At 45.2% G+C, this 14,090-nt stretch overlaps 1 protein-coding gene across 1 annotated transcript in view; it reads left to right on the top strand.

The window, feature by feature from the left end:
- The window catches only part of LOC126480740 (myosin light chain kinase, smooth muscle-like), a 212,196-nt gene that overhangs the window by 174,521 nt on the left and 23,585 nt on the right, over positions 1 to 14,090 (top strand). Inside the window, exon 6 of the mRNA XM_050104010.1 lies at positions 8,964 to 9,147. Within this exon, the coding sequence (XP_049959967.1) occupies positions 8,964 to 9,147 (184 nt within the window). The remainder of the gene's footprint in view (positions 1 to 8,963; positions 9,148 to 14,090) is intronic.

Raw genomic sequence — 14,090 nt, 5'->3', positions numbered from 1 at the left:
AAGTGATGGTACAGGAAGAGAGATTTGTGGCTTGTCGCATCATACCAGTCCGAAAAGTGATGTGAGAGTTCATTACATTCCATCCGCGGGTGAAACGCAGGAAAAGGATTCCTTGCACGCCTCTCTGCCAACCGTTATTGGTCAAATTTGTCTTCGCGGTATGTTTGACGGCGACAGTAGTGGACTGAAGAATATTTGACCGAGCGAGGTGGCGCAGTGGTTAGACACTGGACTCGCATTCGGGAGGACGACGGTTCAATCCCGCGTCCGGCCATCCTGATTTAGGTTTTCCGTGATTTCCCTAACTCGCTCCAGGCAAATGCCGGGATGGTTCCTTTCAAAGGGCACGGCCGACTTCCTTCCCCGTCCTTCCCTAACCCGATGAGACAGATGACCTCGCTGTCTGGTCTCCTTCCTCAAAACCAACCAACCAACCAACCAACCAACCAAGAACATTTGTATTTCTCACCTTGAAAGCCCGTTCATTGAATTTTTCAAGTAGGTTTTCACGAGATATGCGCTATATTTCTAAAAAGTGTTTAATATTGTTCGCTATTTATTTTCTTAGCTATGAAACAAACGTTTGGCCACTCGCGTCACCCTGTGCTGGGTATCACCCCCTTAACACGACCTGGCAGTTCCACAACTTCAGCAGAATTCCAGCACGGACCAAGCTAGTACTTCCAAAACATCATCTTCCCTCAACAAACTGCAGTTTCCCCAGTTTCTTTCCAATAAATTAAAATTAGGCGTTCCCCACACGCCTAGACTCCGCACAGTGGAGTCGCAACTCTTTTGTACGTGTTTGGCCCTTGCCCTTGCAGTACTCGTTTTCCGTGCTGCATGTCTATCCTCCTCCTCCTCCTCCCCTCCCTTGAGAACCATGTCTTGTGTACAATCGGGAAACCGAAACTTGGAAAAGTATCGGAAGACTTAGGTGGATTTCATTTTTCTCTCTCTTCTTTCATGTTCTGAGTTGTCCTGTCCTTCCTCCGCTTAGGCGTTTGAGGTCCCCCTTTTCGCCTTTCTTCCTCTCTGTGCACGCCTAAATGCCGGCTCACGTGTTTGAAGCTTCAAGGGCGACTGAGTAATGCATAACTCCCAGGACCCATGTCGACAGGTAGGGCTCACGCGTATCCCCTGGTACAGGCCAGGCACAAGGAGACGTGATCGCCTTCCCAAATGCCGATTGGCCCCCCTATCTGGATTTCGGGAGGTGTGAACAATCACGAAAGGCGAGTGTGGCTCCCCTCTGTGGGGGTCCCCAGAAGGAAGGAGTGTGCCATCGGAGATGCTGGCCATCATGGGGATTCACCTGCGATGAGTGCATAAACCCCATCGACGCAACCCCCGTCTAATAAACACGAATGGAATTAAACCTAAGACACGACGAACCTCAGAGTTGTTCCCCGCTACCTCTTGATGTCACGCACAGGAGGTGGTCAGAAATTTCCTACAGTGAACCCGTTCATCATTGAGAAAGGTGTGGATACAACTGTAGGCCCACTAAAGTCTAGCACTCGGCTATTCAATGGAACTTTGCCTCTAGAGACACATAGCCTTTCAAGCCCAAAAGCTGCCTAAAGCTACACTCCTTCGCGGATACCATGTTTGTCTAGAGACTCATCGAATACCGAATTCTTCACGTGGCATTATATACAGTAGGCTGCTTGATCGTGGCTGAGGGAGGTACACAACACTATATCCCTCATCAGAGCGAAACTGCAGTACCTCGGGTTATGAAGAGGGCTGACGCACAGTTAGTGCCTACCCACACACTTCTCTCAACTTTCGATAAATTGGAGCTCCCGTCGACGATCAACACGGCTTATGGAGTCATCAATGCCAGGCCCTTCATACTGAACCCAATGTGTTGCTACCAATATCAGTGTTATGACCATACTCGCGTGTCCTGAAAAACGCAGCTAAATGCGTAACTTGTGGCAAGGATGTACATGAGGGAGATTACTACACTGCTGAAGTCACTTGTGACGCAACCACAACGGAAATTTAAAAAGGAATACTCCCGAGAGAACATTTCGCGCTCTTCAAATCAGCAAACGTCTGAGTCCACGTCTGACGAAAGCAAAGGTACTGAGAAGTCGAACAAAGACAAACGTTCGTCTCCTTCTCCAACTCGGAGGCCCTCTACAATAGTGGCACTTCGCGACATCTCTCTGGCCGACCTCCATTTCACTGGTGCGAACCGCCAACCGATTCTCCACCCTGGAGTCAACTGCCCGACCCAGGGATGTTGGGGCACCTCTGAAGAAATAATGGAACAGTATCCTCCGGCCTCAGAACCCTGTAGTAGTACACAGCCGAAATCTGGCACTCAGTAGCCACCAAAGTAACTGCTCCCTTGTCAGAGAGATCTCTCTCTTCTAATAAGACTGTCCTCCAATGGAAAATTCGTGGCATCAGATCCCACAAGTCACTTACAGCTGCTATTGTGATAGCAATGCCCAGTTGTTTTACGCCTCCGTTGCAGTCTCTCTCTCTCGAGTTATACCTTCTCTCTTTGTAATATTTTCATATCCTTGTCATCTGATCCCACCACGGTAGACAAACTGCAGCTTATCGCTCAGCTCCCTCAACCCGTTTTGCTACTTGGCGACTTCAACGCCCACCATCCCATTTAGGGTTCTCTGAGAAGCTGCCAGAGAGGCTGTTTCCTGGCAGATATTCTCAAACACCTTACTCTCATTTCTCTCAACACATGAGAAATTTTTTTTTTTTCAGATTCCATTCGCTTTCTCAGAACTGCATCTCCCGTTCTGTAATGCACGGCTTGCCCACCGTCTAGAGTGGTCCATTCTCTGACACACATTCGAGCGACCATTTCCCGTACGTAATTCGTCTGTTAACTCATGACTGATCTGCGTGCAAGACCAACTGACAGCTTTCTAAAGCTGACTGGAGGCTGTACTCTTCACTAGCAACCATCTAAAAACATTTCCACAAGAGTGATGATCAGAAAGCGTACCTTCCGAATGTTATCCTTGCCACTTCAGGTGTTTTCACCCCCGAACGTCTTCCCTATGCGACCTGTCCCAGTCCACTGATGGACTGAAGAAAACTATGACGTGGCTCATGTGAGGAGACGCGCTTCCCGTGTCTCTGCATGCCATCCCACGAAGGAGAACTGCATTCGTTATAAACTGTTGCAAGCAAAGTGTCCTCACATTACCAGAGAGAGCAAAAAGCTATCTGGATCTCTCCTTCTAGTTGTTTTAACCATTTTATTCCCTCTTCTGTTTGGCGTAACGTACGTCGGATTTCTGAAAACAAGGTACATCTCCTGATTCCTGGTCTGACTGTAGCGAACCATGTCCTTCTAGACTGTATCGATATTTCAAACACTTTGAGTCGATGCTTTGCAGAGAACGCGAGCTCCTACCATTATAATCCCGCCTTCCTACCTCGGAAACGAGCGGAGGCAGCGCAGGAGATATGTTTCCCCTCTCAGAACCACGAATGCTACGATACTGTTTTTACTATGAGGCAGCTCGAACATGCTATCACCTCGTCACAATCCTCCGCCCCAGTACCGAACTATATTCACATTCAGGTGTAACAGTATCTATCTCTTGACAGAAAACACTTTCACCTTCATACGTATTCTCAAGTGTGCACGGACAGCGCCTTCTTCTGAAGTTGGCGCGAAGCCACTGTAATCCAAATACCCAAACTTGGTAAGGACAACCCTCTTCCACTAAGGTACTACCCAATTTTCTTCACCAGCAGTGTCTGCAAGGTGACTGAACTCATGATCAGTGGTCGGCTGGCATGATGGCTTGAGTCTCGGAATTTTCTAAAAAATGCACGCTGTGAATTTCATAAGCACCACTCTGCAGATCTCGTGATCCTGTAAACCCCAAATGCCGGGATAGTTCCTTTCAAAGGGCACGGCCGACTTCCTTCCCCGTCCTTCCCTAATCCGATGAGACCGATGACCTCGCTGTCTGGTCTCCTTCCCCAAAACAACCAACCAACCTACCTGTAAACCCAATTTTCTGCGGAAATGCCAGGCTGCAGCTGTGTTTTTTGATTTAGAGAAGGCTTAAGATACCTGCTGGAGGATGTACATCCTGTGTACATTGCACACGTGGGGTAAGGCCACCTGTCCCATTTTATATAGGAGTTTTTAAAAGGCCAGATTTTCAAGGTACGTGTGGCTTCAGCGTTGTTGAATATTCTTGCCACACCAGCCAACCCTGTCATGGAGTGTCTGTCGCCAGCATCTCTCGCTCTTTCCGTCGATGTGTCTGCGATCTACTGCAGCTCTCAACGGACCTGTTTACCTGAGCGACGACTTCAGCGATGTCTCGACAGTTTTTACTAGTGGATCATCTACAACAGCTTCCACCTTTTCACAAAAAACCTGTGAGTTTCTTCCACCATCTTTACAGCCCGGTCCTGTCGCTCTTTCGTTTGTCGGAACCACGAAACTCTTGGTCACGCTCGATAGGAAACTCAGTTGGTCCTCAGCAGCACACTGTACCTGATCTAAATATCCAACGTGTTTAAACGGTACTTCATGGGGACCGGATGAGATAATCTTCGTCCACTTATACCAATCCCTTGTCCGATCCAAAATGGACTTTGGGCGTCATCTGCACCACCATCTATTCTACACCATCTCAACGGTCCACCATCGAGGCATATTTTCGGCCACTGCAGCTTTCTACACTAGCCCAGTTACGAGTCTCTATGCAGGCACTGCCGAACTATTGCTGTCATACCAGCGTGAAGGTCTCCTCAGCAGAGACGTGTGACGTCTGTCCTCTATGCCCAACCATGTATCCTGTGCATCCTTGACTGCCAACACGGGGTAAGGGCAACTTTGTTGCTGCCTTCCAGAGTTTGCTTTCATATACTGCGTCGGAAGCTGAACCTTAAGTTACCTGCCACGTTCCCGATGTGTGGGAGTTCACCACCACCTTGGCTTGATGCGGAGGTCCGCGTTCATGTTGGACTTAGTTCGCTTCCCAAGGACACTATTCTAGATTCGACTTACTACTGCTTTAAGTTCATCGAACTTTTTACGCAACTTGGAGACAGCACCTTCGTCTACACTGAGAACTCTAAGACTGACCATGGTGTCGGATGTGTCTTTGTCATTGGCGACAAACATTTGAGATACCACCTTCTAGAACAGTGCACGATTTTTACTGCAGATCATTCCCCCTTCTATCAGTCCAGCCAGTACATCTGATGACACAGGCCTTTCAATTGAGGATTATGTTTTGAGTCACTTAGTACCGTCTAAAGACTGTGTGCGCTATACACATTCCACTCCTTAGTTCAAAGACTACAAGAAAGCCTCCACTCGCTCGGTGATGATGAAACCAACCATGATGATTGTGTGTACCCCTGGTCATGTCGGAGCGCGATCGAATAAAGCTGCCAAGGCTGCACTCTGACTTTTAACTGTTCCGCCACTTTGGATGATCTCTGTTGCCATACATACGAACACTGCGTCACTCTGAAATGAAAACAGGTCTTCCTGTATGGGGAAATTAAAACACCTTCCAACGGCTTGGACGACTTCCTCTGCCACTCTCGACGCGAGTTGATACTTTCAGCTAGGCTGCATAGTGGGTACTGTTGTTTCAGTCACCGTCATTTGTAAAGTGGACACTCGACACCACTCTGTGCTTACTGCTACCAACCATTGAGTGTGCCCATTTTTCTGACGCAATGCCAATTCTACAAACGTTTACGTTTCAATGAATGTTTGCCATCTGAATTATCAGATACAGCACGAGCTGTAGACTGCGTTTTACTTTTTATTCGTCGTAGTAGCAAGGCGAAGGAAATTTAATTTTCAACCGTTTGAGCGACGTCCTCAAAGAGGTAGTCTTTAGCTGTCCATCTACTTCAGTCGATTAGGCTCACAGTATCACAAACTTCAAATTCGTTCAGTAATTGGATATTTTAAGTTCTGACATGGGCGCTTATGACCCCCAGATGTTTTGCGCACTAAGGCGACAAAAAAGCCTTCACTTAACTTGTGTAGTCGATCCCTACGCTTTGTTTCTACATGCTATTTGTACGATGCGGTTGATTCTAGATATAAACTAATATTGTAGTCAAAGCCTTAGCGATACAGATGGCCGTACCGTAGGTGCAACCACAACGGAGGGGTATCTGTTCAGAGGCCAGACAAACATGTGGTTCCTGAAGAGGGGCAGCAGCCTTTTCAGTAGTTGCAGAGGCAACAGTCTGGATGATTGACTGATCTGGCCTTGTAACATTAACCAAAACGGCCTTGCTGTGCTGGTACTGCGAACGGCTGAAAGTAAGGGGAAACTACAGCCGTAATTTTTCCCGAGGATATGCAGCTTTACTGTATGAAATGTGGTGCTACAGAAGAATGCTGAAGATAAGGTGGGTAGACCACGTAACTAATGAGGAGGTATTGAATAGGATTGGGGAGAAGAGAAGTTTATGGCACAACTTGACTAGAAGAAGGGATCGGTTGGTAGGACATGTTTTGAGGCATCAAGGGATCACAAATTTAGCATTGGAGGGCAGCGTGGAGGGTAAAAATCGTAGAGGGAGACCAAGAGATTAATACACTAAGCAGATTCAGAAGGATGTAGGTTGCAGTAGGTACTGGGAGATGAAGCAGCTTGCACAGGATAGAGTAGCATGGAGAGCTGCATCAAACCAGTCTCAGGACTGAAGACCACAACAACAAGCCAGTACGTTTTAACGTCTCGTGAACTACACAGCTACACATATATCCATATTATGAGCTAAATGTCGTACTTCTCATGAGGCTCATACGTTGCCAAAATATGATTGGAAATTACTAAGATTATTACGTGGCACTTCCTCACAATTACCACATAAAGCCTTCTTCAGATGCTTCTTGTGTTGTTACGGTGGATCCCAGGACTAATAGTGTGTTCCCCCCTTCCCCCCCCCCCCCCTTTTCTCAAAATTGAGTGTCGGGTGGCGTGCACTGCTGTTTAAATTTTCATTCGTTTTTCTCTTAATTCCGTCGTTTCATCAGTTGTTAAACTTAGCCACACGAATGCTCCATACTCGCTTAAAATCCACATTAAAATGTTTCTCTCTATAATTCATTTTTACAGCATTGTAACAATTTGTGATAAATATTAAAAATATAATTATGGATGCTGTATACAGTTAAATTTTATTTCTTGGCAAATAACAGATATTTAACGGAATATCTCAGTCTCTTTGTTCTGCTACTTCCCTCACCACGCTAATTTACTCTTGAATTGTCACATTCTTATCAGGGCTATATCACCTCCAGAAATTATCCACACTATTACCACTGTATTCTTCTCGTAACACTCACTGGTTTGGGAAGAGGACATTTTTTATAATAAATCACTGTTCCAAAACCATGTCGCACGCGACTAAACAGGAAAGGTCAAGACCCAGCCTCCTCCCTATTTGGGTCTTAAAGAGCTGAGAAAAACTTGATAGATATCGCGCTTTTACAGTCGAGAAAGCAGTACAAATATTAGTTTCCGAACGAAAATCCGAAATTTATTAGAAAATTTGAAAAACAAATGTTGTAAATGGGTACTGTAAAAGGCTAAAAATACTGTGCGTAGAAATCAGTGCCTGGAAATTGACACATCTAAAATAAGATTGTGGCATCAGATAAAGGGACCTAAGGTGCAACCGTATATGTGGTCAAATTATCCATCCACCAATCACCATGTAGGACCCTTTCTTGCCTTGATACTGGCAAGTGTAATAGGAAAGGATTTAGTACACCAAAGGTATGGAGTTCCATGGTATTCAATGAGCTACACGCCCTACAGAGACTGTTCCGCATGTGATCCATTCCGCTAGTAAGCATCCCACATGTGAGACTAAGCTCAGGCGTTACGACGGAGACAACCACATCGTTATTTTAGCTCATACAACTATCAAGCACGTGAAACTGGATTATTTTTTTCTTGCAGAATAGGTCAATTAGTGAAAAAAAATGCATGATCGCTATGTTAGAGTTATGACGCTTTTGGTCACTGTTAGCTATTGAATATTTCCACTTAAGTGGAAATATTTGGAGTAGGTATTAAAATCCATGGAGAAGAAATAAAAACTTTGAGGTTCGCCGATGACATTGTAATTCTGTCAGAGACAGCAAAGGACTTGGAAGAGCAGTTGAACGGAATGGATGGTGTCTTGAAGGGAGGATATAAGATGAACATCAACAAAAGCAAAATGAGGATAATGGAATGTAGTCGAATTAAGTCGGGTGATACTGAGGGAATTAGATTAGGAAATGAGACACTTAAAGTAGTAAAGGAGTTTTGCTATTTGGGGAGCAAAATAACTGATGATGGACGAAGTAGAGAGGATATAAAATGTAGACTGGCAATGGCAAGGAAAGCGTTTCTGAAGAAGAGAAATTTGTCAACATCGAGTATAGATATAAGTGTCAGGAAGTTATTTCTGGAAGTATTTGTATGGAGTGTAGCCATGTATGGAAGTGAAACATGAACGGTAAATAGTTTGGACAAGAAGAGAATAGAAGCTTTTGAAATGTGGTGCTACAGAAGAATGCTGAAGATTAGATGGGTAGATGACATAACTAATGATGAGGTATTGAATAGAATTGGGGAGAAGAGAAGTTTGTGGCACAACTTGACCAGAAGAAGGGACCGGTTGGTAGGACATGTTCTGAGGCATCAAGGGATCACCTATTTAGTATTGGAGGGCAGCGTGGAGGGTAAAAATCATAGGGGGAGACAGAGATGAATACACTAAGCAGATTCAGAAGGATGTAGGTTGCAGTAGGTACTGGGAGATGAAGAAGCTTGCACAGGATAGAGTAGCATGGAGAGCTGCATCAAATCAGTCTCACGACTGAAGACGACGACGACAACAACAACAACAACAACAAGTGAATATTGCTTAACAACCTGTGTAGATAGCCCTGAACCACCAAGGTGACTGGTGTGTTGCAGGGCCGCCTGACCCACCCAAGGGCCGCCCCAGTGTGTGTGCGGTGAGTGGCGGTCCGGACTGCCACGGCGCATGCGCACTCGTCGCGTGGTCGAGCGCCCCCTACGACGGCGGATGCATCGTCACCGGCTACAGCGTAGAGATGCGTCGCGCAGACGAAGACCACTGGACCACCGTCGCTGACAGGTGAGTGGCGTATTTAATATGAGAAATACTGAACCTGCCGACACCACCACCACCACCCGTTGTTTTGAACTATGACTGTTTCAGAACGGCGGACATAAAACATTCATCGAAATCAAATATACGCCATAACAAGAATTATTCTCATAATCGCATAATCGTTGGCTTCAACTCGCAACCAAAACTGACATTTCAACCTAACCTAGGCCTTGGGGTGCATCGCAGTCTGTCATCGCAAGCTACTTCGCAAAAAATCGTGCCCTAATCTGTTCAATCCAATACCTAAAATGGTCCCAGGGTCGTAACTAAGCTTGTGCAATACACTGCCCCGAGGTTCCCGATGATTGCGGGCCCAGGAGCCCAAAAGAAACGAAATACAGGATACATTAAAATGAAAAAATAATAAAATAGATCAGTCAGGTGAAATCTTGGCTTTGGAAAACATTCTGTCGCAAAAAATCTGAATCATCTGGTCAGCTTTAGCTAGCAAACGACGCTGTATTCGTAAACGAAAGAAGACGGGACACAGAAATGTTATATGTGAAGGAAGTTGAAATTGTTTAAATTTATTGGTGTGCTCAATGAAAATATTCTTTGTACACTATATTGAAAACTAAGATTTGGTGGAGACTGGTAACAAGTCAATATCAGTGTGAACACGTACACAATCTTTGGACTTCTACCGAATAACCTACTTTCATTAATGAAGTGGTTAAACCAAACTGGAAGAGAACAATGTGCAGACCCCACTAAAGCCATGTTTTTACGTTAAAAATCACTTTCGCATCCACGCCCTCAAATATCAAACACTACACTAATTGCATTTTAAAATGATAAAATCAATGTCAGTGTCATAACCTGTATGCCACCAAGCATACAACAACACAGGCGTATACTTTGGAGGGGAAAATTGATTGTAAACCAGAGTGATGTTTAATAATGAAATAACGATCTTGTATCTTCACTTCTGGTTTGGCCCATTGTCTTCTTTCAAAATCAGCAATCCGTCTAATATAGAGCTCATATTGCCGAAAGAAATAAACATAAAGAGGTTGGCAATATTTTGTTGGTTTCAGTGGCAATGTCTTCACCATAACATCTTTGTTTGGAAAGCTTTCGTCTAGATGACTTGACCAGAAATCACAAAGCAATGGGCTCTTTTCACTTGTTACATGTTCGCCAAGAACTGAATTTAGAAAACATTTCATGTGTTCTCTGTTTCCACTTTTGCTTGCCTCCACAGGAGTATTTCGTGGGCAGGTTGCTTAAAGTTTCTTTGAAACATTTGCGCAGAAAGTGCCTTGTGCCTGTTGAAAACAGACGTACAACTTAATTGCTAGTCTTGTTTCCTTCATTAATAAAGGCACATCAGTTGTGTAGTTGGTAGAGCTATGTACAGACTGCAACGCACTAGCTGCAGCTTTCTCTGCTCTGTGAGACAGTGTTGAAGAAGACATTTCATTCTAAAACTGACTCCGGTCACTGTTCCAAGCATTTCCTTTCTCCTCTCCCTGCTATGTTATAAACATGTTCATTTCCTCCACAAACTTTTGTGCGTTCTGACATACACTATTATTGTCTTCTATGTCCTTACGTGTGACAAATGTATTAATATGCCTGGATGCCATATTAGGCATTAAGACTGTCGATAAGATATCGAAGCTTTGCAATTGTCCAGGCCAACCATTTCAAACGCTTCTAGTGCCCACATTTAAGGACGCCAGTAGTGAACTGTAGATACAAACGACCTTGCTCTATCAAATTCCGATATTACATGCTCTTTTGTAGTTGGTAACTGCGACAGTGTTTCCTTTGAAACGAGTTCCTGCTCGCTTTTTGCTCGGTACATAATTCAGAATTAGTCTGCAATTTGATTTACTTTTAATGCATTTATACCACTCATTAGTTTGCTATAGGAATTGAAGCCACTATTGTAAGTCTACGTAAATGTTCTATAGATGTTCTGTAGTACGCTGTCATCAATATCTTGTAATACACCGGGCGTCGGCAGTTTGAGTGGAAACAGTTCGTACTCACTTTGAGTGAGTGGACTGTTTCTGTTACTTTGGAGATGAACGTCGTGTCCTGCTTAAACTTGCCACCTTCAGGTTCTGTCCTCCAAAATCGGTACATCTGTCCAACGTAACGTCATGTGTTTGGGCCATCTTCATTATATTTCTGAATTATTGTATCAGCAAACTCTATCTTCGATCCTGATTTGATTTGCATATTCAGCACGTCGCAATTTTCACTGGAGATGGGATTTTGGCTCCCTGTCCGACAAGGATGACGAACTACATAGCTCGTCACCTGTTTCAGTATCGCTTTCACTTGTTAAGCACATATCATCATTGTACTTATGTACATTGTCCGCACAGTCGAGCGTATACGACCCCACATATTTCGCTAACTCATCTTGCAGAAATGCTATGTCGTCTGCCTTTCTTTCTCACTCTGCGGAATTCCTTGGGTTCCTTTCTGCCGAAATGTCAATGTAGTACTGTTGTTACTCGTCAACTAACCAGTTCAATTACGCCCCGTAGCATCATTGCGAGGCCAGTGTCCGTCTCATTAACTGCTACGTACCGCTCAGCTGCTCTGAGGTACCTGCCATCAAAGAATCAGGCGACAACTACTTGTCGAAGCTTTCAACATGAGTGAAACATGAACCATTCAGTTTAAATTATGCAAGAAACGAATTAAAACGGCAGAGAGGCTCCTCAACGACCTTCGCGAGGACGAGAGGCTGACCATAACTTATACGTTTCAAATACTGGCTCCATGGCCATTGTTCGGTCTTCACTGCTGAGCTCTTTGCCCTCTACCAGGCTGTTCTTTACATCTGCCGCCACCGACATTCTGCTTATGTCATCTGCTCCGATTCCCTGAGCGCCATCCAGAGCCTGTGATCCGTATCCGGTTCACCCTTTTGTGCACCGGATCCAACGCTCTCTTCAGCAGCTGGTGGACGACGGTTCTCCGGTTAGCTTTATGTGGGTTCCTGGCCATGTCTGTATCCCTGGGAACGAAGCTGCAGATGCCGCGGCCAAGGCTGCGGTCCTCCAGCCTCGGACAGCTTCTTGTGTCCCTTCATCAGATTGTAGCAGGGTCATTTGTCGGCGCATTTTATCGCTGTGGCATGCCGATTGGGCTGCACTTACGGACAACAAGCTTCGGGCCTTGAAACCTCTCTCCATGGCTTGGCCGTCCTCCTCACGCCCTCGGCGGGATGAGGTAGTTTTGACCCGGTTACAAATTGGACACTGCCGGTTCAGCCATCGCCATTTGCTGACGGCTGCGCCGGCGCCGTTCTGCACATGTGGGAAATTGCTGACGGTCCGCCACATTTTAACGTCCTGTCCGGATTTTACTACACTGCGTCTTGATCTTGGCCTGCCATGTACTCTCGATGCCATTTTAGCGGATGACCCAGGAGCAGCTGCTCGCGTTCTTCGTTTTATCAAATTGACCAACCTGTCTAAGGACATTTGAATATGCTGTTTTTTTAGCCCTATGCCTGTCGATCTTTTATCGTGTTTTCCCTTTTAGTTGCTGTTTTAAACTTGTGCCTCGCGGTGCATTCCTAACGTAGTCTGGGCGCTAATGACCGTTGAAGTTGTGCGCCCTAAAACCACAAAAAAAAATACCCGCCCTACAGGAGAGAGACGCATTAAACCCAAGTTTTCATGGAAGATGGGGCGCCACTGCGCATAGCTCGTGAGGTTCACCTGCTTCTCCGAAATACATTTGGAAACTATCGAATTATCAGCCGATCGTTTCCAAATTCTTGGCCGTCACGATCACCTGGTCTCACTCCCAGTGATTTCTGGTTGTGGGGCTGCCTGAAGCACAGGGTTCAGCTGGGAACATTCACACATGTGCTGATCTGAAGTGCAGTGTATCAAGACAGGTAGCCAGCATACCTACAGACAAGCTCCTTTATGCTGTGCACAACGCCTGCGCTTTAAGACACCTCTGGACTGTGATGGGCGCCATATTGAGCGCCTTTTGTAGCAGTAATGGTAGCGGCATGTAATGGTATGATGTACCGTAGCAGCTCAAGTGTCCCAACTGAATTGATTCTGCGTGCTCTCTCTACCCCACGTCCTTGACATTAATGCTGTAGAGTTTGGTACTCGTACGGTAATTAGTTTCCGTGTTATGACGTGTTAAATAGGGAAACTGAAACGTCCCCTTAGAAAAATTATTGAATTACTGTGCTGGTAAACGCCTTACGTTATTTGATTTTCAAACAGCTGAGCCGAACTGAACATACTCAGGCATTTCTCTCTTTACTTATTCTGATCAACACTAAACTGACACACAATATTTTTAGCGCAACGCAATCTGACTTTCAATAATCTCTACAAAAGAATGGCCCTGACTAACAATCACCTATACCTTTCACGAATCACTTACCTCACAAAAATCTTGGTTACTCGAACTACTGCAATACATAGAGTGGCAATACTGCCAGCTAAATAAAGGATTCTAACTACTGAAGGCACTAACTACTGATAGGCATACTTAGCGAATGAAAGATTTTGATAAAGAACAAACAATGTATTTACCTTAAGTGTTCAAAAGTCATATATATATATATATATCAGTGAAGGCGGAGAGAACGAATCTCGGTACGGTGGAACTAGCGGAAGAGGCACATAATACAATAAATCCACCTTGCGTCTGACTTGTAACAAGCGGCACTGTGGTCGGCGTCTGTTCACCAGAGGTGCGGCCGTAATACAAATTCTGGAACTAACCACCCCAGTCTTAACCACTGAGCTTTTCTGAGCTCAACCCTTTGATTCTAAGTACTATTATGGAGCGTTTTAGTAATTACAAAATTACCCCAGGTGGTAACAAATCCTCCGCCATCAGTGGCGCAACTAGTCTATCGGATTCTGGGGAGACTAGGCTGAAACGCTATATCCCAAACCAGAGGA

The sequence above is a fragment of the Schistocerca serialis genome, chromosome 5 (genome assembly GCF_023864345.2).
Source record: "Schistocerca serialis cubense isolate TAMUIC-IGC-003099 chromosome 5, iqSchSeri2.2, whole genome shotgun sequence".
Taxonomy (NCBI): Eukaryota; Metazoa; Arthropoda; class Insecta; order Orthoptera; family Acrididae; genus Schistocerca; species Schistocerca serialis.
The sequence above is the reverse complement of the archived record's forward strand: the minus strand, read 5'-3'. Positions and strand labels throughout refer to the sequence as shown.